The following is a 26,717-nucleotide window of genomic DNA, read 5'->3' on the forward strand; positions in this document are numbered from 1 at the left end:
GCCCGCGCGGCGCGACCGGAACCGGCTCTGGGTGAGGCGGGGCGGGGCGCTCTCATCTCCTTCCGGCCGGCGGCCCCGCCCCCAGCATGGCGGCCACGGGTGCAGGCAAGGCCGGGGCCGGGGCCGGTGGGGGCCGCGGCCCGGCCGGCGCCGCCGTGAAGGTGAGGCGGGGCGGGAGGCGAGCGGGGAGGCTGTTGCTGCCGCCTCACAGTTTGTCGGGTGGGGTGCTGGTGTTGTTCTTTTCTAAACGAAGGTTGATGTTGCTTCCTGTCCGCGCTCTGAGCCGCCCCGGCCCTTGCCGGTTGTTGCGTGTGTCGCGTCGTAAGCGGTGGCGCGGTGCGGCCGAGCTTCCCGCGTGCTCCGGCTGCGAGCAGGGCTCACTGCCCGCTTCACGGAATCATGGAATCACCAGGTTGGAAAAGACCTCTTGGATCATCGAGTCCAACCATTCTTATCTGCCACTAAACCATGTCCTTGAAGGATCCTCCGGGTCCTTCTCCGACAGGGCTTGCTTAGTTCTGCTGCTTGACCGCTGGGCTTTTCCTGTGGCAGAAGGTTAAATGGAGTGGGCGAGAACTAGTGGTGATCGGGTTGGACGCTGAAGATTTAAAATATTCTGTTCGCATTTGTCCATTACGTTTTTAAATGTCATTCTTATGATTGTTGTTCGCGTGTGCAAAGGAGAATTAATGATTCAGCTTATCTGCTCTGATGGTGGCGGCTTCTGTAAAATAAACTGTGTCGTGTGGCTTAGTGTATGAAGTTTTGCTTTATTATCATCTAACACAAAAAAGATGGTCTCTTTTTTAAATTATAGGTTCTTGAGTGTGGAGTCTGTGAAGATGTGTTTTCTTTGCAAGGTGACAAAGTTCCCCGGCTGCTTTTGTGTGGCCACACTGTCTGCCATGACTGTCTTACCCGTCTTCCCCTTCATGGCAGAGCAGTTCGTTGTCCTTTTGATCGCCAGGTTACTGAACTAGGTAAGAAAACCTAAGTCTGAAGTTCTTAAAACCCGTCAGCCAAGGATATACAGAAAATAGTGTTATGTATGGATTCTTGTTGCTTCACTTCATGATAATATTTCCAAATAATGAAATGCAGTGTTCTTTTACATTCAGAGAAGCTCATAGCACTGTTAAACACTAGTAAAATAAATATTTATAAAAAAAGGAAAGTCCAGATCTTATATTCTTGAACCTGGGCTTGTAAACGTTATACCTTAAAGTCTCTATGTACACCTGTGTGTATGAAGGGACTGCTTTACTTCAAATTAGTGTCTAAGGGTTCCTGACTGGGTATGAGTTTCCTGTTGTCCTAAAGACTAAATAGTCCCTGCGGTTATATACGTAGTTTCCTTAACAGTTTTGTCTAGATTCATGACAAAGTGATACAGAGGGGAGTACCAATGATAGCAGACCTGTTTTTCAAAATGTGAAGTAATTCTATGTATGAAATAACTGATGGTGGCAGGCTATCAACAAGGATTCCCCTGCTGTAGGACTGTCTACAGACATTATTTGAAAGGCTAACATACAGCTTTAGTCCAGCAATGAGAGTTTATATTAGGCAAAAGATGACACATATGTGCAATTCCTTCAGAACAGAAGTTGCCTTTTCAGCATAGGGTTACAGAGACATTATCAGAATAATTTGTACCAAGCCCTTGTTAATGGAGCTGGCTTCAGCAGTTTTGAGTAACAGGGGAAAAAAGCTGTTGTAAGGGGGCGAATCCTTAGAGAAGAAGACATTACATCTAGTAATCCATGAAAGAAATGTTTATATATCAAGTTTACTTGAGTAAGAAATTATTTTGCAGTAAGAGAATCCGAGAGCTTATCCCAAACTTAAGAGGAATATTAAGGCAATCTATGGGATGCCGTCATTGAAACTGGAGTCAGGAAGAGAAATATCAGTCTGATGTGAAAGAGGGTTTTGTTTTCTGGAGGGAGGGGATGGTGAGCATTAGTATCATGAATGGTTGCCTGTCTTGAAGATGTGGTTAAGAGTCACAGTTTGTTTTATCTATTACTGTATAGTGGCACGAGATTCCTTGAAGGGGGAGAATGTTAAAGCACAAGACTTAATCCTGCTGTTGTGAAACATTCTGTCCAAGACCATTGCTTCTGTTTTGTGAAGTAAAATTAGCATTTTTGTTATGATAGGGAACTTGTCACTTCTTAGGGTTTATTATGCATTTTATTCCAGGCATCTGGAATTATCCTAATGTACTTTATTGTGGGTTTCGGGTTCAACAAAAATGAAGCTTTATAAGAGTATTTAAAGTTTTGCATCCTGCTGGCTAGTACTAGAAAACATGATGGTATACTGTGATCAGCAGGTGTTCCAAAAACAGATAGGTAGAAAATTTTACCAAAACAGTTTGAATATAAAAATACTTCTGTGAATAGAAATGTTGTGTCTGTGCATTTGGAACAGAAGAGGGTCATAGTTACTTTTGAGCTTGCCAGATCCATAAGAACTGTCTTAAATATACTGCTTCGAACATGTAAAAATGGGGCTTTTTGTGGAGTGCAACTAGTCATGGCTCCTCTTTGAGGCATCTGTGCTTTGTTGTCTTGCTCTCATCACCTAATTACTGCTGTTGGTGAAATCTGCTGTGCTTGTAGTTCCATTTCCTTCTGGGAGCTCAGGAGTGAAGCTGGGAAGGAGGCATGCCAGTCTGGGCCCAGGGAACTTACCAGCCTTCCCTCCCCTCCATTGGAGAGCAAATGTGAAAGCAGGCTCCCTTTTCACCCATTTCTGCAACTGCCATTCTGCAGTTTAGTGAAGTAGTCTCAGGAAGCTGTTCAGTAGACAATAAGATCACTGCCAAGAAAAAGCTCTGTTGAAAGACAAGCTGTGTAATCAGGATGTAAAACTACCTGCATTGAACAAAGTTCCTTAATCAGTAACTGTGGATTTTACAGATGCTTTTAGTTAGTCGTTTAATCTATAAAGTTTAGCAGATAGACTTGCTTGTTTTGCTTTGGTCCTATTACTAAATCGCTTAATTCTATATTTGTCCAAATTTTCTTGGGAACTTCTTGAAAGAAATACTTGAGGATCTGTGTATATATTCATACAGCTGTATTTTCTCCCTTCTGAAGTAGAAACTTGGTTCACATTTACAGGCCTGTCCCTTCTCAATGTGTACATAACTGTATGGGAAGGCAGGGTTAGAAGTATTTTGTCAAACAGGATTTCTAGAAATATGGAATCTGCAAATGAAAATTGACGGCATGTCATTCACATGCTTAGTAAAATGTTCTGATAGTTCCTAAAAATTTTGCTAAAAGAGGGAATATTTAATAATTAACTATACCACTTAGGCCTGCCCAAACTATATTATTTTGCCAAGTAGACTAAACAGATTTTTTGGAGGACAAGGGCATATGTGGGGGTTGAGATTTCTTTAATCATGTTGCCTGTGATTAATCTTGTAGTGGGGATTTTTTCCTTAGTATGTACATGTTGAAGGTATGTGAGGTATCTTCAACTGGATTACATTCTTTAGCTAAAAAAGATGTGATAGAAAAGGTTTTAGAATTATGACATTTTTAAAGCCATGTATTCTGGAGAGTATGTTGAGACAGGCAATACGTTTAGGGGAAAAAATCTATAAATGGTCTTTGTAGAAGAGACTCCTTTTAAAGCCTTTTCCTTAAATGTCTTGATTTGGGAGGTGAGTAATTTCTTGCAGGCTGATTTTTCTTGTCTTCCTGTGTTGGGTTAGTGAGTTTGTAGGGCTGTTTGATTTTTTGGTTTTGTTTTGTTTGTTGTTTTTTTTTAAAAATACTCGTACTAGGGGACTGTTGGGAAGGATGTGCTTATGTAGCAGCTTTGGAGGCTCTGGAAGCTCTGACTTTTTACTTTAAAAGTTAATGGCTTGGGTGAACTCTCCCAGCCATCGTCAAGTTACAGGGCTGAAACTGTTGTCTGTCATTAGGACTTGTTGAACTGATGTATGGAGGTGTTGGCATGGAATCATAGAATAACCACGTTGGAAGAGACCCACCGGATTATCGAGTCCAACCATTCCTATCAAACACTAAACCATTCTCCTTAGCACCTCATCCACCCGTGCCTTAAACACCTCCAGGGAAGGTGAACCAACCACCTCCCTGGGTAGCCTGTTCCAGTGCCCAATGACCCTTTCTGTGAAAAATTTTTTCCTAATGTCCAGCGTAAACCTCCCCTGGGGGAGCTTGAGGCCATTCCCTCTTGTCCTGTCCCCTGTCACTTGGGAGAAGAGGCCAGCACCCTCCTCTCTACAACCTCCTTTCAGGTAGTTGTAGAGAGCAATGAGGTCTCCCCTCAGCCTCCTCCAGGCTAAACAACCCCAGCTCTCTCAGCTGCTCCTCGTAAGACTTGTTCTCCAGCCCCTTCACCAGCTTTGTTGCTCTTCTCTGGACTCGCTCCAGAGCCTCAACATCCTTCTTGTGGTGAGGGGCCCAGAACTGAACACAGTATTTGAGGAGCGGTCTCACCAGTGCCGAGTACAGAGGGAGAATAACCTCCCTGGACCTGCTGGTCACACCGTTTCTGATCCAAGCCAAGATGCCATTGGCCTTCTTGGCCACCTGGGCACACTGCTGGCTCATGTTCAGTCGGCTGTCAACCAGCACCCCCAGGTCCCTCTCCTCCAGGCAGCTTTCTAGCCAGACTTCTCCTAGTCTGTAGCTCTGCACAGGGTTGTTGTGCCCCAAGTGCAGGACCCAGCACTTGGCCTTGTTAAACCTCATGCCATTGGACTCAGCCCAGCGGTCCAGCCTGTTCAGATCCCTTTGCAGAATCCACCCCCTTGGTGTTGTTTACGTTTATATATTCTTTTGCTAGTGCTTGAGTGCCAAGCTAAAACTTCAAAACATTGTGCAAGAAAATATAGCCATAACATAACATTCTTTTCGCTTTGCTCAGACATTTAGACAAAAGTCGTTCCTTCATTCCTTGCTTTATTTATGATAATTTTGCAGACAAGCTTCATGGTTTTGAAAATGACATTTGTGTTGTTGCCTGGAGTTGTTTTTAATATCTTTGCTCTGTTACTATCTCATTCCTGGCTGACACACAAACTGCTATTCATGCCTTATTCTTTTGAGAAGAGGCAGTCAGATTGCATAGTGGTTTTGTAGTAGGCACAAACATCTCTTGTAGGCACAAGGATGAGATCACTAGGCTTTCTAGCATTAGCATTTCTAGCATCTGAAGCAGGATTTGAGTTTAAGTCCAAGAGACTGAATATATTTACACAACTCAACTGTTTTTAAATATAAATTAAATATTCGATCCGATACAATTAAAATATATATCTTGAGTTTGCTGCAATTTTATGGTACGTTTAGTGTAAAAAGAAGCAACATGGCTTTTTCTCAAATATGTACACTTTATGGTAGATACCAGTGAAACAAGACATGACTTGCCTTGTGATAATGCATGTTTTATATTGTCCTTACTAATTATGAATTCTGCTTTAGTAGACAAACAGTTGATATGTAAGTTTTGCCTGGTTTTCTCTCTGTGTTCAAGGTCAGCAATGACCTAACAGCGTATAACATGTATTAGCAAATCTCAGGCTATATAATAAAAAGTTAGAGAAAGAGTAAAAGCAGTGTCACTTTGTTTCTTCTGACAGCTTCCAGTTATGTGGTAGAAAATAAACACAGAATATGTATCTTTTCTAATATTTTCTGTTGGTTACATTTCAGTAAACTAGTTCTGTTTTGAGTTTTCTGGCTTGGCTTTCTTTTCGTGCTAGACATAGAACAGAACTAACATGATTAAAATCAGATATGAGAACGTAAACTGAGGAGAGTTGTTCTTAGTCTGGGCTTTCTTTTTTTCATTTTGGTTTTGGGGGGTTTTTGTTTGGTTTGTTTTTTTGTTTTGTTTTGTTTTTAATGGACATCTTAAAACCTGTGAAAGAAAATACCTTTGTAAGAAACTATAATGATTGAACAGCTTCTTCCTCTCTTAGCCTTATCTGATGTTTGCTTAAAGGCTAAGACAATGTTTGCTTAAAGGCTAGTTTGCTATAATCTACTTCATAAGTAGGTTTATTCTTTCAATGTGTGTGCATCCATATATACTCTGCTATTAATGGCTGTCTGGATTAGTGGCTGATCTGGAGATACAAGGACCGCATTAGTATCAACAGTCATTATATTGGTGCATTGTTAATGTACTTTAACAACTGAAGGTTGTACAGTCAGTTTACTACAGGACAGTGCTGTTCTAAACAGTGTAGAAGAGAACCAGCTAACCAGTTTTCTGTGCTTTGCTTTCTGGGAGTTTGTGTCTAGATACAGTGCCAGCAAATCCTGACTGGGTTTACAAACTGATTTGTCATAATTTAGATTCTAAAACTGTATGTTGCATTCTGTATTTCTTCAATTAATAGGTGACTTCCTTGCTCTGTGTTGTGAAAACCACTGTGATCCTGCTAGGAGCGCTAAACCTGAAAAATAGTCAGAATATATCTGACTGTTATATCTTGATATATTCTGAAGTCAGAATATATCAAGACAGATGTCTGTGCTGGCACTGACTGTTGTTGTGAAGAAACAGAACATAACTTCTGTAAACTCCTACAATATCTAGGGCAGACAAAAGTTAAAATACTTATTTTTATGTTCACAATTTCTTTTATGTGCACTGAGTTTAGACTGGGTGTTTGTAAAGCTATCTGTACCATCTACCACGGAACTGATAACTAGAGAGCACTGACATGCCCTTGCTTTTTATCTAACTTCCAAGGTTACCAACTAGTACCTTGATAAACCCATTTACAGAAACAGCAGATTTGCTGAAATGGATGGTCTTTCACTGGTAAGCATTTCTTTAAGGATGATCAGTGTTGTTTTGCACCAGTGGAGGGTGTTGGAGGAGGGAACAGCTTACGTGTGCTCCGTTTTGTAGCGACAGGAGCACAGTATTAATCCATTTATCTGCTCTGTGAACTCTGCCTTTTATCTGAGGCACATAACTTCTATATTGAGTTTGGCTACTGAGAATATTATGATCAGTGGTTTAAACTGTGGGGGGGAAATGCCTAAGGAAAGGAGATTTCGCGTAGCAAAACTGGAAGCTACACAAAACAGTAAGGTATACATGTAGATATGTTGATTCCTGTTCACATACAGAGGTACCATAACATTTTTGCACTCACTTTGGCCAGGTGTGGCATGCACCTCATAAAGCTGCTTGTTCTGTCTTCCTTCATGGGAAAGCAGTGGGCATATGAGCATTCCAGTCTTCCATATAATTGTGCCACCTGGCTGTGTAAATAGAGCTTTGCTTTCTGAAACAGTACTGCAGGAAAAAATATTGACAGGTAGTAAAAGCATTTGCATGTATTTTAAACAAGTTTTGAAATCTTAACATTGAAAGCCTGTCTCACTTCTCATGTTTCCTAGCCCCTGAAGTAAAGGAGTAAGTTGTGATTTAACCTTAGTGGGCAGCTCAGCTCCACATAACCGGTTGATCACTCCAGTGCAATTGAACTGGGGAGTGAATCAGAAGGGCATAAGCGGGTTGAGATAAAGACATTTTAATAGATAAAATGAAAACCCTGCACACAAGCAAAGCAAAATAAGGAATTAATTCACTACTTCCCAGTGGCAGTCAGGTGCTTAACCATTTCCTGGAAAGCAGGGCTCCGTCACCTGAAGTGATTACTTGGGAAGACAAATGCCATGATTCTGAATGCCTTTCTCCTTCCTCACCCCAGCTTTTATTGCTGAGCATGGTGTTATATGGTATGGAATATCCCTTTTATCAGTTGGGGTCAGCTGTCCCAGCTGTGTCCCCTCCCAGTTTCTCATGTACCCACAGCCTACTTGCTGATGGAGCTGTGTGAGAAACAGGAAAAGGTCTCAATGCTGCATACATACTCCTTAGCACTAGCTAGCATACATTGGTGTATTTCATCACTGTTTTGGTCTTAGTCCAAAGTGTAGCCCCACACCAGCTAATATGAAGAAAATTATAATAACTCAATCCCAAACAAAATCAGTGTAGAGGATAATTCTTAACAAGCTGAAGATAGGAGAATTTGCAGGTCTGTTTGTTTTTTGAGCTTTTTGTCTTTTGTGTACGTTTCCTTACAAACAATATTATAACACATAGCTCTTAAAAGCATTGCCTTTTATGCAATGACTATACTTCTACAGCATTCATGTAGTTCTCCAAAGGGCATTTATAGCAGTGTACTCTGTGCTGCAAATCCAGGCTCCTGTGGGAGCTGAAGAGCCATATTCTTAGAACCATGCAAACGCTAATTTTTCTGTGTACTAAGCTGAGGAGCAGTGCAACATGAGTATTTGGGATGCGCACTTCATTTTGTGGGCTCTCAGAACTGCACGCTGCTTATAGTAGTCACTGTCTGTTCGTTTAGATCAGTGCTTTCATTTTAATGATACATCAGTATCTATGGAGTGTTTGATACATTTCAGTACTGAAGAGGGAAGACTTAATGTCTGTATAGCATCAGTGGGATGACATTTGACTTCCAGAAGAGTGCAGAGGAGCTATGCCTACCAGACCACCACAGGGTGACATAATTTAGGAGTTAGGAAACAATACTCAGGAGAAGCAGAAACTCAAGTAGCCTGGGATTTCTCTTTGGGAAAACTCAGGGGATACAGTTTCTGTGAGTTCATGCCAGATGCAGATTTCTGTCAGACACTAAATATGTGGACTGAAAATGTCAAGAGTTTTTAGGCATCATCGGATCCCACCTCAGGCTGCAGTTGCTGTTCTGCTTGTCTTTGTATCTATGTTATGAGAGGCAGCCCAACTTTTTTCTGTATCTGCCCTTGTTTTCCAAAACTGTGTTTTTAAGATCATGCTTGAGGCAAAGCATAAATTGAATAAAGCAGTTACTTGAATTTGATAAAGAGCTATAGTATTCTTCAATTGGTGTGTTTGCATGAAGTACGAAGTAAATACTTGAATTACAAAAGTAGCACGCATATGCAGTTCTGTCTAGATAGTGGTGTCCCATACTCTAAATAGTAACTGCAGCAATCTTTTCTTATTTTACAAACACACTTCAGAAGTTCCATCATAAAGTAGGTGAGTCAATTTTCAGATTCTGTTAACATACAAAGTGGCAATTGCAGGCATCTTCTTAGCTGCATAAATGGCATCTATCACTACTCTGTTACTACAACTGGTAATGTTGTGCCTGTTATCATCCTACTCAGCGCTGGCAACTCCCGTCCTATTTCTTGTCCTGAAGTTAGTAGCTTCTGCACACTTATATAGACATCAGACAAAGAGATAAGGGCAACGTCATGTGATGGAACTAGTGTCCACATCTTGCCTTCTTTTCAGTGCATCAAAGAAGTGCTCTGTTAGTGTTTAGTAAAAATATTCAATATAATTAAGTAATTTCTTGAGGTTGTCTTTGTTCTCAGACATGTTTCAAAAGCCAGCAAAAATAATGTTACAAGGTCATAGACGTTCACAGGTTAACTCTGTGGTGTTTGTGAGGAAAACGAAGTGTTCACAATGAAGATTGCTTTATATATCTGTATTCTACCAATTTTGGTGAACAAATGATAATCGAATCCCTGTAACAAGTGCAGAAAAGCTTGTCATAGCATTAAGGCTGGAGGAGCAGTGGATGCATTTCTTTACTTGTCCCTTCCAAATCAGGAATTGTTAGCAAGTAATTGCACACTTCAACTGGACTGACATGTATTGATGCTGTATATGAACAGCCCTGCTAGCATCAATTCGGGGTTAAACTGATTTTGAACTATACACTAATAAGGATTTGGGCAGTAAACAACTTCAAAGGTTGATCTGCCCCTGATTTGAGTGAAGAAAATAAAAAAAAAACCCAAAAACCTACCCACAGAAGCAACAGTAATTCTCGAAGTTTGTAGAGAATTAAACACTAAGCTCCATTAAATACACCTCTGTATTCCCAGGTTGTCCTTCTGTAATTGGTTGTTCCTGATTTCTGAAAGTGTATGGATGTGATTCAGCAATGGTAGTCTATTGCAGTTAATCAACCACAGCTTTCTAGATGTTGTATACTGAGGAGAACCTCAGATTCTGTATATTCAGTCCTGGAAAATGGTAAACATCCAATGATAAGGTCTCCCCTAAGCCTTCTTCTCTTACGGCTGAAAACCCACAGTTCTCTCAGCCTTTCCTGTTATGGCAGGCTTCCCAGTCCTTTGATCATCTTCATGGCCCTTCTCTGGACCTTCTCCAGCCTGTCCTTGTCTTTTTTGTATAGTGGAGACCAAAGCTGAACACAGTATTCGAGGTATGGCCTGGTAAATGCCCAGTAGAGTAGGATAATGTCTTCTTTGCTGATGATGGCCTAGTTGATGCAGCCTAGCATCTTGTTGGCTTTCTTTGCTGTAGTAGCACACTGTTTGCTCCTGTCGAGCTTGTTGTCTACTGGGACCCCCATGTGCCAGTACTTTTCCACAGAGCTGCCAAGTAGATCCCAGCCTCTGTGGTCCTCCTGGGCTGTGCTTTCCCAGGTGTAAGATCTTACATTTGTCTTTGAACTTCATGAAATTCTTGTTTGCCCACTCTTCCAGCCTATCTAGGTCTTCATACCAGCTGGCTCTCCCTTCTGAAATTGTTCACTCATTTTGGTATTCAATACAGGATGGGGGATGATGTGACTGAGAGCAGCCCTGCAGAGAAGAACTTGGGGGTGCTGGTTGAATGAGAAGCTTGACATGAGCTGGCAATGCAAGCTCGATGCCCAGAAGCAAATCTATATCCTGGGCTGCATCAAAAGAAGCGTGGCCAGCAGGTCGAGGGAAATGATTCTGCCCCTTTACTTTGCTCTTGGGAGGCCTCACCTAGAGTATTGTGTCTAATTCTGGAATCCTCAACATGAGAAAGATATGGAACTGGTGGAACGGGTCCAGAGGAGGGCTATGCAGATGATCATGGGGCAGGAGCACCTCCTGTATGAGGATGTGCTGAGAGACTTAGGCTTGTTCATCCTGGAGAAGGCTCTGAGTAGACCTTATAGTGGCCTTCCACTACCTGAAGGGGATCTACAAGAAATCTGGTGTGGGACTTCTTAAAAGAGCATGTAGTGATAGGACGAGGGGGAATGGCTTTAAATTGAAAGGGGAAAGATTTAGATCATACGTTAGGAAGAAATTCTTCATGGTGAGGGTGGTGAGGCACTGGAACAGGTTCCCCAGGGATGCTGTGGGTGCCCCATCCCTAGAAGTGTTCAAGGCCAGGTTGGATGGGGCCTTGAGCAACCTGGAATAGTGGCAGGTGTCCCTGTTCATGGCAGGGGGATTGGAACTAGGTGATCTTTAAAGTCCCTTCCTACCCAAACCATTCTATGATCTCTGGTCTGTTTCAATTTGAGCTGAGCTTTTGCATTTCTGCCTGCATTTTTGCATACCCTGGCAATGCCCTTGTAGTTCTCAATGGATATTTGTTTGCTTTTCCATCTCTGGTACAGAGATGCAACAGGAGGATCAGAGATAACATTGGTTTGTTGCTTCATGTGGTTGGTCACCTGACAAATAAGTAAGTAGACAAAGCAGAGACATTTAGTCATGAACTTATACTGGATAAACATTGGGGACAAGAGGCTGGATGGCAGCCCTGCAGAAAGAGATCTAGAGATTTCAGTTGGCAAGTTGAATGTGAGTCAGCAGTGTGCCCTGGCGGCCAAAAGGGCCAACGATGTCTCAGGGTGCACCAAGCACAGTACAGCTGCCTGCCAAGGGAGATGGTTGTCCCACTGTGGTTTTGCTTCTTATCACATTGCTTCATGTAACCTCTACAAAATAAGGATGATACAGGAGTAGAAGTGCACTTCTGCTTTGCTCTAGGGAGTATGAGAGGTCTTCTTTTTTGCTCTGTCAGATAGTGTTGTATGTGGGTCTTTATTTCTGAATACTTTTTTAACTGGTAATCAGGCTTTTACTGGACTCATATCTGCTATAGATCTTGCGATTCAGGGAATATGAGGTTTGTCAGTGAATTCTTTACAGCTTCTCTCCTTGTACAGTAGAAGTTGACTGTACGTAGTTATGCAGTATTTTAGTTTTTATGATAGACATGGGAGTTAGTGTGTTCCTTGTAGTCTTTAGTTGTTAGCTATTGTGGATTATTTTGCAAGTGTTTCTGCTGAGGTTTTGTAAATTTTTAATAATCTTGGAATGTTTTAAGATGGGAAATCTGCATGAAGGAAGGAAGAGGATGGAAAGATACTGTGAACTTATATAGAATATATGGTAATTGTATCTCACTCTAGTTAATATCACTGTAGTTAATGCGCTCTTAATATTTGTCAAAATCTCAGCTGTGGTTTGCAGAACTTCTCATGGTGGTATTTGCTTGAGGTTTTTCTTCCTCTCTTCCCCTTCATTTAACTTTTCCTCAAAAATAGGAGATTCTGGTGTCTGGGGATTGAAAAAGAATTTTGCTTTGTTGGAACTCTTGGAACGGTTACAGAATGGACCTGCTGGGCAGTGTGGGATAGCAGAAGAAGCCATTGGTCTATCTGGAGAGGTACTGAGTTTTTTTAAAAAAAACAAAAGTTTGTTAAATTTGCTTAAAGTAATCTCTTGATAGAAAAAGATTGAAAGTCAGTTTTCTGCCAAATTTAATTTCAGTAATGACGCTATTGTGTTCTTTCAGTATCTAGTATTAAGGCTTCAATTAATTGCTTCATAATTAAATGCCAATCTGTACTGACTAAAGCGAAAAATTAAAAGTATTGCCAAGCATGCGCTCTATTTATAGGCTTTTAAGATTTTTAGGAAAGGTTACTTATTTGGATCTCTTTAAGTTGCAGTGATTTAAGGACAGTTTTGTATAACTCCGGAGCTCTTCCTAAAGTCATTAAGTCTTTGAAGTTGCCTCGTATAGTCATTTGCTATCACTGCATCATGTGATGGTTAATCATTATCAAAACTAGCTGCTTTAATCATTTCAGTATTAACAGCTGGTATGCAAAAAATATCATGCAGTGCCATTCTAGGAATAGAAAATCTTCCTAAGTGCTTATTTTTCCATTAATATTTTGTCTGTGTGTAACTTTGTAGTTCTTCATTCTGTAATGACTGCTTTGGATAAAATGATTGGAGCCTGAATTTTTATAGGCTCCAAATCTTTACAACTTACACTGATGCTTGGATTCATAAAATCACTGTACACGTCTAGAATAAAGGAAACTGACTTTTATTTTTTAAAAATTTATTGAGGACTTAAAATGAAGCTTTTAAAGTAGTCCAAGTATTTATTAGTGTGTTACTTTTCAAGAAAGTCTGTTTTCAGGGTTATGTTGGAGGCAAGTCTTCTGATTTTCTTCAGTGATTGGGATTAAATGTCGACAACTTCAGTTTTGGCTTTTTTTTTTTTTTTTTAGAGTATCATTCGTTGTGACGAAGATGAAGCGCATGTTGCGTCTGTATATTGCACTGTTTGTGCCACTCACCTGTGCGCAGACTGTTCCCAGCTTACTCATTCTACAAAGACGCTAGCAAAACATAGGCGTGTACCTCTTGCTGATAAGCCTCATGAGAAGACCATGTGCTCCCAACACCAAGTGCATGCTATTGAGTTTGTTTGTTTAGAAGAGGGCTGCCAGGCGAGTCCTCTTATGTGTTGTGTCTGCAAAGAATACGGGAAGCATCAAGGTCACAAGGTACTGCTAATAATCCATTTCTAATTAATGGTATGGGTAGCTCGCATAATTATTTCTCCAACTAAAGTACAAAGAGTTATCAAGAAAGGAGGGTCAATTCTTGATATGTCTTTACAGAAATAACTTCACACTGTTCTTTCATTTTCCCTTCATTTCAGATAATTGCCATGGTAAAATGACAATTAAAAAAACCCATTAGTTCATAGAGCACGATAAGTTACTTATATATTATGATCAACAGTCCCTTTATCCAATTCTTTTCTGAACTTCTCACAGCATTGAGTCAGTAGTTCTGAAAGTTATTTTCATTATGCAGATACAAGGTTCGCCCAACCTGGTACAGTCCAACCACCTTTCTTTATTTTGTAATTGACTTTCGTAAATGGGGTAGGTTTGTATGCTTACTTGTGTAATTGCTAGGTGCCTGTTTTAGTCAGCATTGTCTGTAATTCCTGATTGCATTTTAAATTGCAAGATGATTTTAAATTCTTACTTGCTTTCCCTACGCACGCATGTGCACACACACACGTGTGCACACACACACAGACATACACACACACAGAGAATGTGTAGTAAGCCAGAAGAGATGATTAAGGAAGATACTTATGACTGATCTGTGATATGTTGCTTTTAATTAATAGCATTCTGTCTTGGAACCAGAAGCAAACCAAATTCGTGCGTCCATTTTGGACATGGCCCACTGTATAAGAACTTTCACAGAAGAAATCTCGGATTACTCCAGAAAATTAGTTGGAATTGTTCAGCATATAGAAGGAGGAGAACAAATAGTTGAAGATGGAGTTGGAATGGCCCATACTGAACACGTATGCTTGTTTTCCCCTCACTTGCACAAATATTTGTTTTTTTGTAAAAACTGAGATATTTCTTTGAAAATTATACATAGGTTTTATAATTTATCTATCAAGTTGATACTGAGGATTAAGACAACAGACAGGGGTAACTTGTAGTCCGTTACAATATTCTTAGGGTATGTGAAAATAAGAAGGCAAAGGGGAAAGCTGTATAATTGCTAGTACGGTATTGAAGTCCTGTGATAAATTCCATCTGTTCTCAGGTGCTGTGGTAGTATTGAGGCTTTTTTCTTTTTTAGTAAGATGCATATACATACAAATAAACTTCTTAATTATTGGACTAACTTCTTGGAGGTTCTTTGTCTTAGCGCTGATAAGCCTTTTTGTATAACTAGGACTTGAACTGTGACGTAGCCAAGCAGGTGTGAATTTAAGTTAGAAACTGAACTGAAATGAAAAATGTACTTCTGGCATCAACTGGTGTCCTTAATCCTCTGGATCTCCTGACTGCAACACTGTAGGTACCAGGGACTGCAGAGAACGCTCGCTCATGTGTCCGAGCCTATTTTTCTGATCTTCATGAAACCCTTTGTCGTCAGGAGGAAATGGCTCTTAGTGTTGTCGATGCTCATGTGAGAGAGAAGTTGATCTGGCTTAGGCAACAGCAAGAAGACATGACCATCCTCTTGTCACAGGTTTCAACAGCTTGCCTTCATTGTGAAAAGACTTTACAACAGGTAGGTTGGCAAGTGAGCCATAACATACGGCAAGATAAATTTAGGCAGCAAAAGAAAAGGTTAGATGGTACTGTGCGTTTTTATTTCCTTTACAATCTTAAAACAATAATAATGTCACATGAGATTGAAATAGTCATTACAAGGGGTTGTTAGCCAATGATAATCAGCACAAATCATCAGAAGTCCTCCAGTTGCTGGAAATCCTGTGGCAAGATGCTCTTGTCTGGAATATTTTCTGGTTATTTGTGAGGTTAGTGGGAAGGAGGGATGGAACTGAAGCAAAAAAAACCCTGCAAGATTTATGTGAAGGACAGTTGCAGTTACCAGGATAAGTTTTTGAAGATAGTTGTCATTGAGGCTGGTAGGAAAAAATGTTTTAGGACTAAACAATTTGTAATACCAGTACTTCAGCATAGTGAATGTGTGAAGAAAGTAGCAATATGGGAGTATCTGGTTTGTCCATTATTCACCAGATTTAGTGACGTCGAGAAGTAAATTGCACCTGCCGTGAACAGTGAACAAAATGTGAAAAAATAATTAATAAATGTGTTATTTGTACTATTTTGTAAAAACATACATAGGGATAAAAATAAATAGGGGTAAAAAGAAGGTTGTTTAGAACTAGTGTCTAGTTGCTTAGTCAGTTGTGCTTTCAACTATGCAATTGTTCCTATCATTAATGGCTGGATATTAGTCTTTTTCTGTTGTGTTGCTGTAGGCTGCAAAGCAGCTGCTCTATTCCAGCTTTTGGAATATTATATGAATGATACAAATATTCCTTGTATATTACATCATGATCTCTTATAATTTGTATTCTTATTCCTACAGGACTAAGAGAGGTCAAAGAAAGTTATTTTAAAACTGCATGTTTGATATCTATTAGTGCTAAGGAAGAATGACAAGGCTTTCACATTTGTATTGGAATTTTAAATAAATCTGATTTTTAAATGTGAGTTCATTTAAATGGAGTATTTCTATTTAAAATACTTTATTTTCAGCCATTGTATTTAGATTAAGTTTGGTTATTTTAAGCAAGTTACTAGAGAAAAGAAATACTTTTGTTTTCTTTGTCTGTTTAGGATGACTGCAGAGTAGTGTTGGCCAAACAGGAAATTACAAGATTTCTGGAGACATTACAGAAACAGCAGCAGCAATTTACAGAACTTGCAGATCATGTACAGCTGGATGCTAGCATACCTGTCACTTTTACAAAGGTATTCTTAGTCTCATGAAAGTACAGCTATCCACTTTATGAAGTCTCAAATGTAATGTAGAAGAAAGCAGGAATAACATGTTCATTTTGATTATCTACTTGTTGCACAAAATTTAGGCACTTCAGTATCAGAGCCACATTTTCTTATTGTATGAGTGCTGTCCGGTGCTTGAACAACAAAACCACTGTACTGTTATAATTGCTGTGAGAAACATTTGTTTGAGATAGACTGCGTGGGGAGCTTTGTCTAAATATTAGTTGCTTTCTTCTAAATATGTAAGATAGTACATACTAATCATAGAAACACCTTAATTTGGAAACACTCCTGATTTGTTCAACTCAGACCAGAAATCTACCCTTTGTTTTTCCATGCATTTTTGGCTTTTTCTTGAGAACAGCATAACTTCTGCAAAATGTTTTATTTTATTTTCAGAAAATTACACACCTACTTAAATGCAGTAACGCTACTATAACTTTTATTTTATAATATTAAAAATAAAATATTTCTTTCAATTCATTAAATGATAATTTGTCTCACAGTTGCTTTGCATTCACTGGTATTTTAGACACAGTCCATTTTTGAAGTAGGTTTTTTTATTGCTTTAGTGTCGTTTCGATACCACCTGTTCTTTGATAGGGATAAACTTACTTGGAGTTTTATAATGGTGGTACTTTGTAGGAAAGTAAATAAGTTTGAAATGCTAAAGAACAAGGAATACTTTGATTTCTGGTTTTTACTCTGAATGAATGAAGGAGGAATAGGATCTATTGTTACTGAGATAAAACTGAGGGTTTAACTGTTGCTGTTGAAGCCTTTACTATGAGAAAATGGATACCTCCATGGGGATTCTCTCCCAGTCCTTGTTGACGTCAGAAATTCTATTTCTTCCAGGAAATTGTTTTGTAAATTCAGTGTATTTGAATTTCTGTATAATAACTGCTTTGTCAGATCAGTAAATGCAACATTTTCACTTCTGCCCCTTCCTTCCCTATTCAACAGAGACCAGAGTTAGTTCGGTCAGGGAGACCTCTTCTGCAGACCCTCAGTGTTCCATGGGCAAGGCAGTATTCACATGTCACAGGTGATGAATTGCATTCTGTATGTTGAGAGTTGATTGATGCTGCCATCTCACAAGGCTGAGTCAGAGAGGCATTTGAGGTGCCTGGTTTTGCCTTTAGGAGCTGTCAGTCTGGCTCAGAAAACTTTAATTGCAAATTTCTGAGCATTTGGAAAAAGAATGGTTGCAGCCAAGTATAATAGGAGATCTGAAAAAGGCCTTGGCTTGAGGGACCCAGAAGTCTTCCACTGTCTCTCTGTACCTCAACTTTCTTTAGGAAGAAATGGGGCTTCTATTGTTTTTCTTCTGTGACAAATTGGTATTTTTATGAAATCTTCTGAAGCTTAGATTCTGAATTTAAAAGGTGCCAAAGAAAATGTCATTTTTCACAAAAACATTAGCAGTAATGAAAAAGTAAGGTGAAAATAATTACTTCAGTCTCTTACTTGTTATGTTTCCTCACTTCTGACAAAGTTTAAAGCTCTCTTTCTACACAGTGTTTTTTAGAATTCTGTCATGCTGGTGGCTGCTATTGTGACTTCTAGTGAGGCTTGTTGTACCTGAAAAGTCTGCCTGGCAGCAAACTTCAGAAAAAAAAAAAATCTTGAGATCAAAAACTGTAAAATGTTATTATATCACTGGAAAGGTCTTTCTCGGGAACTCCCGTATGCTAAAGGCTGAATCTATTATAAAATTTAAAAAGCATTTCAAAATCTCCCAGGTCAGAGGAGCGTTCCATATCCAGTGAAGGTTATGGAGGTTTAAAAGGGGAGGGAGAAGTCTGTTTTGCTAATGGAAGTGACTAGATTTTATCCACATCTTTTGTTTCACTAATGACGTGAAAAACGGATAGAGCTGTTTCCTCCTCCTAAATCCTCAAAAGGAAATGCCAAATACAAGGCTCTGAAGGAGGGATTTGGAGAATTCCAGGGGAAGAGACTGAAAATCTTTCAAGAAATATGTCAGTATATAATATTTCTTTTCTCAAATATTGTTACTATATTGTTACCAACAGGTCCTTGTTTACCTATATACTTATGAGGACTTGGACTGGGTAAGGTCGAGATGTGTTCATGTACGTAGATTGTTGGCAAGGAAATGTCTCCTCATCCAGGATTGTGATCCTTACTTGAAGAAAGGAATTGCTGTTTTGTCCTGGTCAAATGAGAAGTAGCTGGAAGAGTATCACTTACAGGAATAGCAGGTGGTCATCCTAAATACTTTTGGGTACATATAGGGGAAAGGGAATGATTTAAGAAAACAGTACCTGAGATAGTAAAGAACACTTATCCGTCAATGTTGAAGCAAGTATGGGAAGCTGCTAATCCTTTCCAACATGGGCAGTACTCAAGAAGACAGTAATCTATCAAAGGGAAAGCACTTAATGCTATCTTGAAGTAAACTTATGTACAGCTTTTGCCACGTCAACAAATTTGTTAACAAAGACAAAAGACAAGGACAGAAGCCAAGGGGTCACAGTTGTGTGAGTCTTAGTTCTGCACCTTCTGTACTGAGATTCAAGGAAACACCAAGTTTAACTTGAATAGAAGTCAAAGACTGCCTGTTTTTAAGTATGCTATAAACCTGCCAGAAACACAGACATGAAGGAGTTTTACTGGGCAGATTTCTGTAAATAACATTTTTGTTTAAAGGTGCTGATACAGTTGATGGCAGAGAGATCTTTTTGATCTGTCAGTTTCTAGCTATGATCATCAATAGGCCATTATTTCTGACCTGCATTACAGGTTGCTGCATTTGACCTGCATTTGTTGCTTCCTGAGTAGGAACTTGTCTTGCAAAGTTCTCTCTCAAGTGACAGAACTGCCCACAGAAAAAGAAGAGATTCGATGTTCATCACAGATTGCATTTTGGTTCTTTCTGTCAGAGGACATACATACTCAGCACAACCTGTTCTCACTCTAAACCTTACAGAAAGCAAAATGCATCAGCATGGCTAAATTTGACAGACTTGTTCATCTCCTCCACTTCTTTAATGTTTTATGTGGCACAGGCCAGCACTGCCTCTGCCCTCCAGCCGTGGGAGCTATAGAGGTGACTGATGCTTCTGGTGGAGCCCTGAGAGTGTGGCCAGGCTGGCCCACTGTCAGCAAGCTCTGACCATTGTGAAGGTGCTGCCTCCAGCAAGAAACCCATACAATTAGCAGCTTCATCTAGAACTGCTGCTTTTCTTTCTCTTTCCTTTCAAGCACAGAGAAAAGCTATGGAGATTCAATCCCAAAAACTTAAGACAAGAACTGAGGCTTGAGTGCGAAAGGGTGCTAGAGGCATGGCATTAGACTCTTCAGTGGCTTTTGAATACTTGTTTGTGTTCTTCCTCTTTGCCTATACCTTTCCTGCTGACATGCTTGTCAAGAATCTGCCCACAGGATTTACTTCTGCAGGAGGAGATAAGCCTTTCTGATAACACACTGTGTTGCAATGCTGTCGCTGAATTTGGCAGCTTCAGCCCTAAATCAAAAAAATCTAGAACTAATAGGAAATTTGTTATAAAGGAAATAAGTCTCATTGTTTGTTTTCCAAATCTCAAATATTCGGTTAATGTTTTGGTTTTGAAGCATCTGCCTTATGTATTATCAAAACTGTCTTGTAAAAGTTAATTTCACAGCTCCAAAGCACAGTATTGTTTCACAACAAACAGTGTTGTTTTTTCACAGCAGATAGTTAGCCTGTGGAGTTCCGTGCCAAGGATTTTCTGGGCCCTAAGTGTCTGTGTTTTCAAGAAACAAACAGACAGATTCATAGATAAATTATACATCAAGATCTATTAGTTGCAGAAACCACACTGTTGCCTCAGTAAGTCCATGAGCTGCAAGTTGTTAGATACAGGGAGGGCATTTAGGGGGAACTATCACTGTGCTTTCCCTATTTCTTACTTTCACATGTATGTGTACCTAGTTTCAGATGAGATGCTAGATTAGGTGAACCTTTGATCTGACTCTTATGATAAGATCATTAATTTAATCTGGCGTGTTATTCTGCCAAAATGCTGCCATTTGTGACACAGGAAGATGGAGTTGCATGTCACAACATATATCTAGCTGTATAATGGATTCTCTGTGTGTGTATGTAGTCACATAACGTAGATGTTTATAGACCTGGTCACACGGGTGCATGTTGGTATCATACCAGGAGAGGTTGTAGCATTTTTGCATTCAGTAAATAGCATTTCTAGTGCAAAAAGAAATAAAAAGCTGTGTGTATTGCTTGCCAAGCATAGAGCTCTCTGGATTTTACAAGAAAACAAATGTATTGCCACATAGTTCTGGTGACTGAAACTGTAGTGTTTCACCAAGATATGACTTCACCACCATTCTAGGACACCATTTCTAAAGACTTCAAAATGTGTTTCAGGGATACGTAGTAATATTAGCCTGTCTTGTTTATTTTACGTTTATGGTTTGCTTCTTTGTGCAAGTAATATCGCTTAATTGCATTGCTAGCGTCACTGCATTCAATACTCATGGTAGCTTGGCCTACACTACAAATAGGAAGTTGATTCTCTTTCTTTGCTTCTAAGTAAGACTTGTATTTTTGTTGTTTTTTCGTCACTATTTCTGATGATGGCTTAATGCTAATCATGTTGATGTTACAATGTGGTAAAGGATTGGAAGTGGCTTGAGTTGAAGAGATGTGGCTATGGAGCCTCCAGCAAGGAATTAATTCTGTAGGTGGGGGCATTAGTAGTGTAACAAAACATAGTGGAAAAGCTACAAAGCCAACAGAGAGTTCTCTGGTTAGAGAATTCTGCCTGATCACTACGAACAACTCCTCCAGTTTTAGTCAGTACTGAAGAAAGAATTTTAAATTTTATCAAATACAGCAATGCTAGCATGGCTGTCTTTCTAAGAGGCATGTGATAACTTAGGTAGAAGTTACAGGTCAGCTATACAGATTATTGGATATTTAGGTTTATATTATTGCTGGAGATGGTTGGTGGTTGTGCCTTCTATTTTTGGAGTTCATCCATTTAATCACTTTACAAATAGTGGCAAGGTAAGTATCTTAAACATAAGGATTTTCCCATTTGAATTTCCTAAACTTGCTTTTGTTTTGTCTATGCTGTTTCTTCCAGGACAACAGGGTACATATTGGACCAAAAATGGAAATTCGAGTTGTCACTCTAGGATTAGATGGAGCTGGCAAAACAACTATTTTGTTTAAGTTAAAACAAGATGAATTCATGCAGCCAATTCCAACGATTGGTTAGTAGCAACAATTTAAATATAAAGACTTTTCTGAATGTTTGACTGATCTGTAGAACGTGGTTATTTTATATTCGTACAGAACAAGACTATAAAACTGTAATATTTTTATTCTAGGTTTTAATGTTGAAACAGTGGAATACAAGAATCTGAAGTTTACCATTTGGGATGTAGGAGGGAAGCACAAATTGAGGCCCTTATGGAAACATTATTATCTAAATACACAAGGTGAGACTAATACCACTTTTAAACTGTATGTTGTCTTCTAGCTTGTATTTCAGAGCCAAAAAGATTATTAATAGATATAATGTATAACTGTAGAAAATTGTTCATCTAATGCAAAGTACAGCTTCTAGATTCGTGAGCTAAGAAATTTTAATCCGATTGGCCATAGTGTCTGCTGCCTGATAAAGGTGCATTCTCCATAAATCCATCAGACAGTTCATGGAGCCAAACAGAATTAGAATCTCTGTTAAACTGGTTCTAGCTGACAACAGAAGAGGTGCAGCGTCCCAGAGTTTGCATAGTGACAAGTAGTTCTTGCCAGGTATGAAATTTAAATAGCACTCAAATTTAAATTAGTCTTTAGAAGCATTTAGTTGGCAACTTAACACATTCTACAAAGTTCTGTAGCTTTTTGTGTGGTATTGCAGTGCAATATCTTGTCATAGACTAGATAACCGATGCTGAAAACATTAATCTAGATGGCACTAACTTAGAAATTCATGCTGTCCTTCTGTAAATCCTCCATAGTTTATTTCCAATTTAGAAAGAGGTTCCTCTTCATTAATTAATTCAGAATTATCTGAAATAATTAGACATTACAAACATCAATTTATGTGCTCTACTTTGTGCATTATTTCAGCCTTCATCTCAAACATTTTAAATTGTTCATCTTTACATATTTTTAAAAATTGTATTTTGAGATTTCTGTTGTCCTCTTAAAGCTTACCATGTAAACACCAGTAGCATGGAAGCATGTCTCCTTGAAGAGTTGTATGTTGGGGAGAAAGTCTAAGCAGTTAACCTGGCACATACCTGCAATAAGTTTTGCTTAGTTTCGGTGCTGGGTTTTTTTTCATTGCAAAATTGTGAGTGTCCGCAAACTCCACCTCCCCAACTCTCCAGTCTTTCTAGCATCTTGGTTACTCTCTAGTGGATGGTAAAATGTACTGCTGCTGTATTGGGTCCATGCCGATCTTCTCTGGATTGTGTAGTCTGTAGCTGATGGCAGCTGTGCTTTTTGTCAAAAGTATAGAGTTATGCAAGGTATTTCTCAGTCCTCCTGGATTTGAAATAGAAGTGGCACACTGCTGAGAATCTTCACACAGAAGACTGTTAGAAAAGAAAGAGTTGTGTAATTTGAAAGCTAATTTTACAGAGTTAATATTTGAGTGTGTATAAAACATTTCTCTCTTTCTTTCTTAGCGGTGGTATTCGTTGTTGATAGCAGTCACAGAGACAGGGTTAGTGAAGCACACAGTGAACTTGCAAAATTATTAACAGAGAAGGAATTGCGGGATGCCTTGCTCTTGATCTTTGCTAATAAACAGGTACTTGTGATTTTTTTTCGATCTTTTTCTCTTTTCCTCAGTTTGTGTCAATTTCCAACTTTCTGAACCCTCTGCTGTGGGTAGGGAATGGTAATGTGGGAAGGATAAAATTAGTAAGTTTTCTTTAGTGCTGCTATAATACGTGATGCTACAGTGCTTAGTAGATGGAGCAACCATTATTTTGTTATATGGTAATGAGAAGTAAATACCTAACTGTTGTATTTGGCTTTTGTGTTTGAAAGGCTTTTATATGATCAATAGCTTCAGTCTAAGCCATCAGTTGAAAATAAAATGCTTGGAACATTAGACAAAAGAATAACTGAGTCTTTGTATCTGATTCTGTTGCAGGATGTAGCAGGTGCACTTTCAGTGGAAGAAATCACAGAACTGCTCAGTCTCCACAAACTCTGCTGTGGCCGTAGCTGGTATATTCAGGGTTGTGATGCCCGAAGTGGCACAGGACTTTATGAAGGACTGGACTGGCTTTCAAGGCAGTTAGTGGCTGCAGGTGTCCTGGATGTGGCTTAATTTTACAGCAACTGTAATTTAAGGTTGTAGTTTATTGTTTTGTTTGCACAATTTAGGATGTTGTAGCCATGTGTGCTCTCTGAGGAGGGGACTTGTGTAACTTGATGGTCACAGAAAAATATAAGCCTTTATCCTAGATTGTGGAACTGTTTCAGTAAACTTGTGCAGTTTTAGTTGCTTTGAAATTTGATACAAGTAATGGAATGCAGTCGTTAAAAGGGTGCCTTGAAATTCTTTTTGGTGAAATTAGGTTGTTGCAATTTAAAGTTCTTCCCTGATAAAGTATACATTGGAGTTCATCTAATAAGGTTACAGTAGTTAAATGGTGCTTTCTTCTAAAGGTGGCATTGAAAATTACATGGAAGTACACCACAAAAAGAAAATTTTTCCCTCATTGTTTATTTTCTTTCCTGCTTATTACCAGACGTCTGCATAACTGAGCAAAGAAAACTGAGAATGGGAAACAGTGTTGTGGGGCTGTGGCATTGTTTAGCTCCTCATTTTCTATTCTGGCAGAAGAGGTTAGTTGTTTGGTGGGTTTTTTGTTAATTGTGCACATGCTAAATTATTTGTGGGCAGACTATAGTGATAATGATGTGAAAGTGTTTTGTGCATGCTTGAGGACATAATCTGCCTTTAGAGATTAATTTTACTCCTCAAGAAGTGAAATGAAGTTAAAAAAAAAACCAACTTAAAGAAGGTAGTGTGGTGTAATGTCAATCCAGCTATGTAATCACGTAGAAGTCATGCTTTCAGATCAAGGTAGTGGCCTTAAAATGCTAAATATGATGTGAAAGCAGCGTACACTGATTACAACTCTTAGTTAGAAGAGCAGATGATAAAACATGACATAAACCTTCCATAATTAGATTTCCAATTCTTACTGTATTTTTGGCATGGAACTGTCACCAACGCCTCTATTTTCAAAGATTACTCATTCATAAACCCCTGAAATATGGGTGTAGTGCTGTTTATATATATAGAAGGTTGCAGTGACTTAGTGATGTCTCCTTTTCTGCTACACATGAAACTCGGCTAACAATTTTAGCTGTCTGGTATGTGCACCAGAACCTTCTGGCCTCCTCTCTAACAGCACAGCCATTGCCAATTGAAGAAACCTTGCTGGGGATCTCTTCATGTTGCTAGAGGAGCTGTGAAGAGCACAGCCAATAGATCAAAATTGCTCATCATCAGTTTTCTTACTAGGGTAGAGGTGAATCAGGAGAACTGGACAGTGTAAGTGAGCAGTGTTGTTTCACAGATGAGGAGATATTTTTGCCGCACGGAAAACTGTGTTTACCTGTGAGAGCTCTGAACTACACCTAGCAAAGAATATGCATCCCATTATCTGTGGCTATGGCTTTTGCTGTAATACTGTTGATTTTATGATGTTTTCCCACTACATACCTTAGGTAAAACCAAGAATGTATAAACAAATAATTAGTACATTTGCACTTTTCTTCAAGAGGAACCAGGTAAAGTTTCTTCCTCATAACAACACTTATTTGTAGCTTTCTCTTGTTACTTAAATTTCATGAAAATAGTGTTAATGCAGCTTCAGTTTCAGCAAGTCTAATGACTTGGATAGCAGCTGAGAGAACACTAAGCTTTAAAGTAGTTAAAAGTTTGTGAAATGGGCTTCAATGCCTACATATGTACATAGGTACTGAGAAGGGGTATTTACTTTCTTCACACAGTCTGATCAATTCAGAAATAGTCTGCAGCAAGGTAAAGGGTGTTTTCTTACACCTACCAAACTAAAAGTTGTTCATCCTTCCCAGCCTGTAACTTCTTGCACAACAGACAATTGGCTGCTCTGACTTGAGCATCTGCTTTAGCCTCTGCTGCAGAGCAGTTCCAGACCTAGTTAGGGCTGACCACCCCGTCACAGCTCTTTTTAAAGTATGAACAAGTTCTGCTAAGTGTGGTAGATGCATTTTCCTGGAATATTTTTAATGGACAAGACGCACATTCTTTAGAAAAATCCTGATTCTGTAATTTTACTTTAGCTGGCTTATGCTTCAGTTTTATGTGCCTCTTGGTGTAGTTCTTCTACTTGAAAATGTTCAAGGTGACCAGTTTGGATTTTTTTTTAACATTGTGTTTGAGTGCAGAGGAGAAACTCTCACTCATGCCTATTTTTGACTATAAAAGATTGCTTGTGACACATGGAATGCTACCGTAAAAGTGTTTTTAAGTGGAATTTATTTAAGATGACTTGAAGTAACTGTGAAAGTGTTGCATTCTTCTGTGAACTCTTCAGTGTAAACAGGTACACTAAGAGGTTTATTTGTGTTATAAATTAATACTACATATAAACTGCTTCAGTTACAAATTTAAGCTTATTGTACCAGTAGTACTGAACTTTAGTTTTGAGTGTACTGACTTATGTGATATGTAAATGGAATATTTCCTCAACTAGAACTCACTCAAGCGTTACTATGGGGATTATTTGAAAATACTGAATAACTTTTCATAGAATTTTGAGTTAATTATGACATTGAGTAAATACAACATCCAGTGACTGTGTTGTGGCTTTCTTTAAAGAATCTCAGCTCAAGAATAGTATGCCTAGGCTAACTGAAAAATGTTTTAACACTTGATATGGTCTTATTGTATACTGCCTTCCGATTTATTGTGGACTGTGGTACATGAGGGTTTTACTCTGAGATAGTTCTTATTCTGAACTGTTTTAGTTGGTGTGGCTGTTATGTAAATACTTCTTAAATGAAAGGGCTCTTTTAGTGGAAGCAATTCATGAGCTGCTGCAATTTGAGTTGTCTAGAAAATGAGTTCTTTTCAATAAAAATATCTAAAACTTTGAGAATGAATTTTAATTAACTTGCTTTTTTGGTTTTTGTTATCTCAGAACAGAGTTGTGCTATGGTTAAATTACTATAAAATGTTTGTGATTGACCCCTGAAAATATCCCTTTATCC

General features: G+C 39.0%; 1 protein-coding gene across 1 annotated transcript; it reads left to right on the top strand.

Moving 5' to 3' along the window:
* Positions 1-65: 65 nt before the first annotated feature.
* On the top strand, positions 66-26,605 carry TRIM23 (tripartite motif containing 23). Its single transcript, XM_069879805.1, has 11 exons — positions 66-161; positions 818-980; positions 12,395-12,516; positions 13,376-13,654; positions 14,296-14,478; positions 14,988-15,203; positions 16,283-16,417; positions 21,568-21,697; positions 21,815-21,925; positions 23,126-23,250; positions 23,599-26,605. Exons 1-11 carry the CDS (start codon positions 87-89, stop codon positions 23,776-23,778), a joined length of 1,719 nt encoding a protein of 572 aa, XP_069735906.1. The 5' UTR covers positions 66-86; the 3' UTR covers positions 23,779-26,605.
* Positions 26,606-26,717: the final 112 nt, after the last annotated feature.

The sequence above is a fragment of the Phaenicophaeus curvirostris genome, chromosome Z (assembly GCF_032191515.1).
Source record: "Phaenicophaeus curvirostris isolate KB17595 chromosome Z, BPBGC_Pcur_1.0, whole genome shotgun sequence".
In the NCBI taxonomy this organism is placed as follows: Eukaryota; Metazoa; Chordata; class Aves; order Cuculiformes; family Cuculidae; genus Phaenicophaeus; species Phaenicophaeus curvirostris.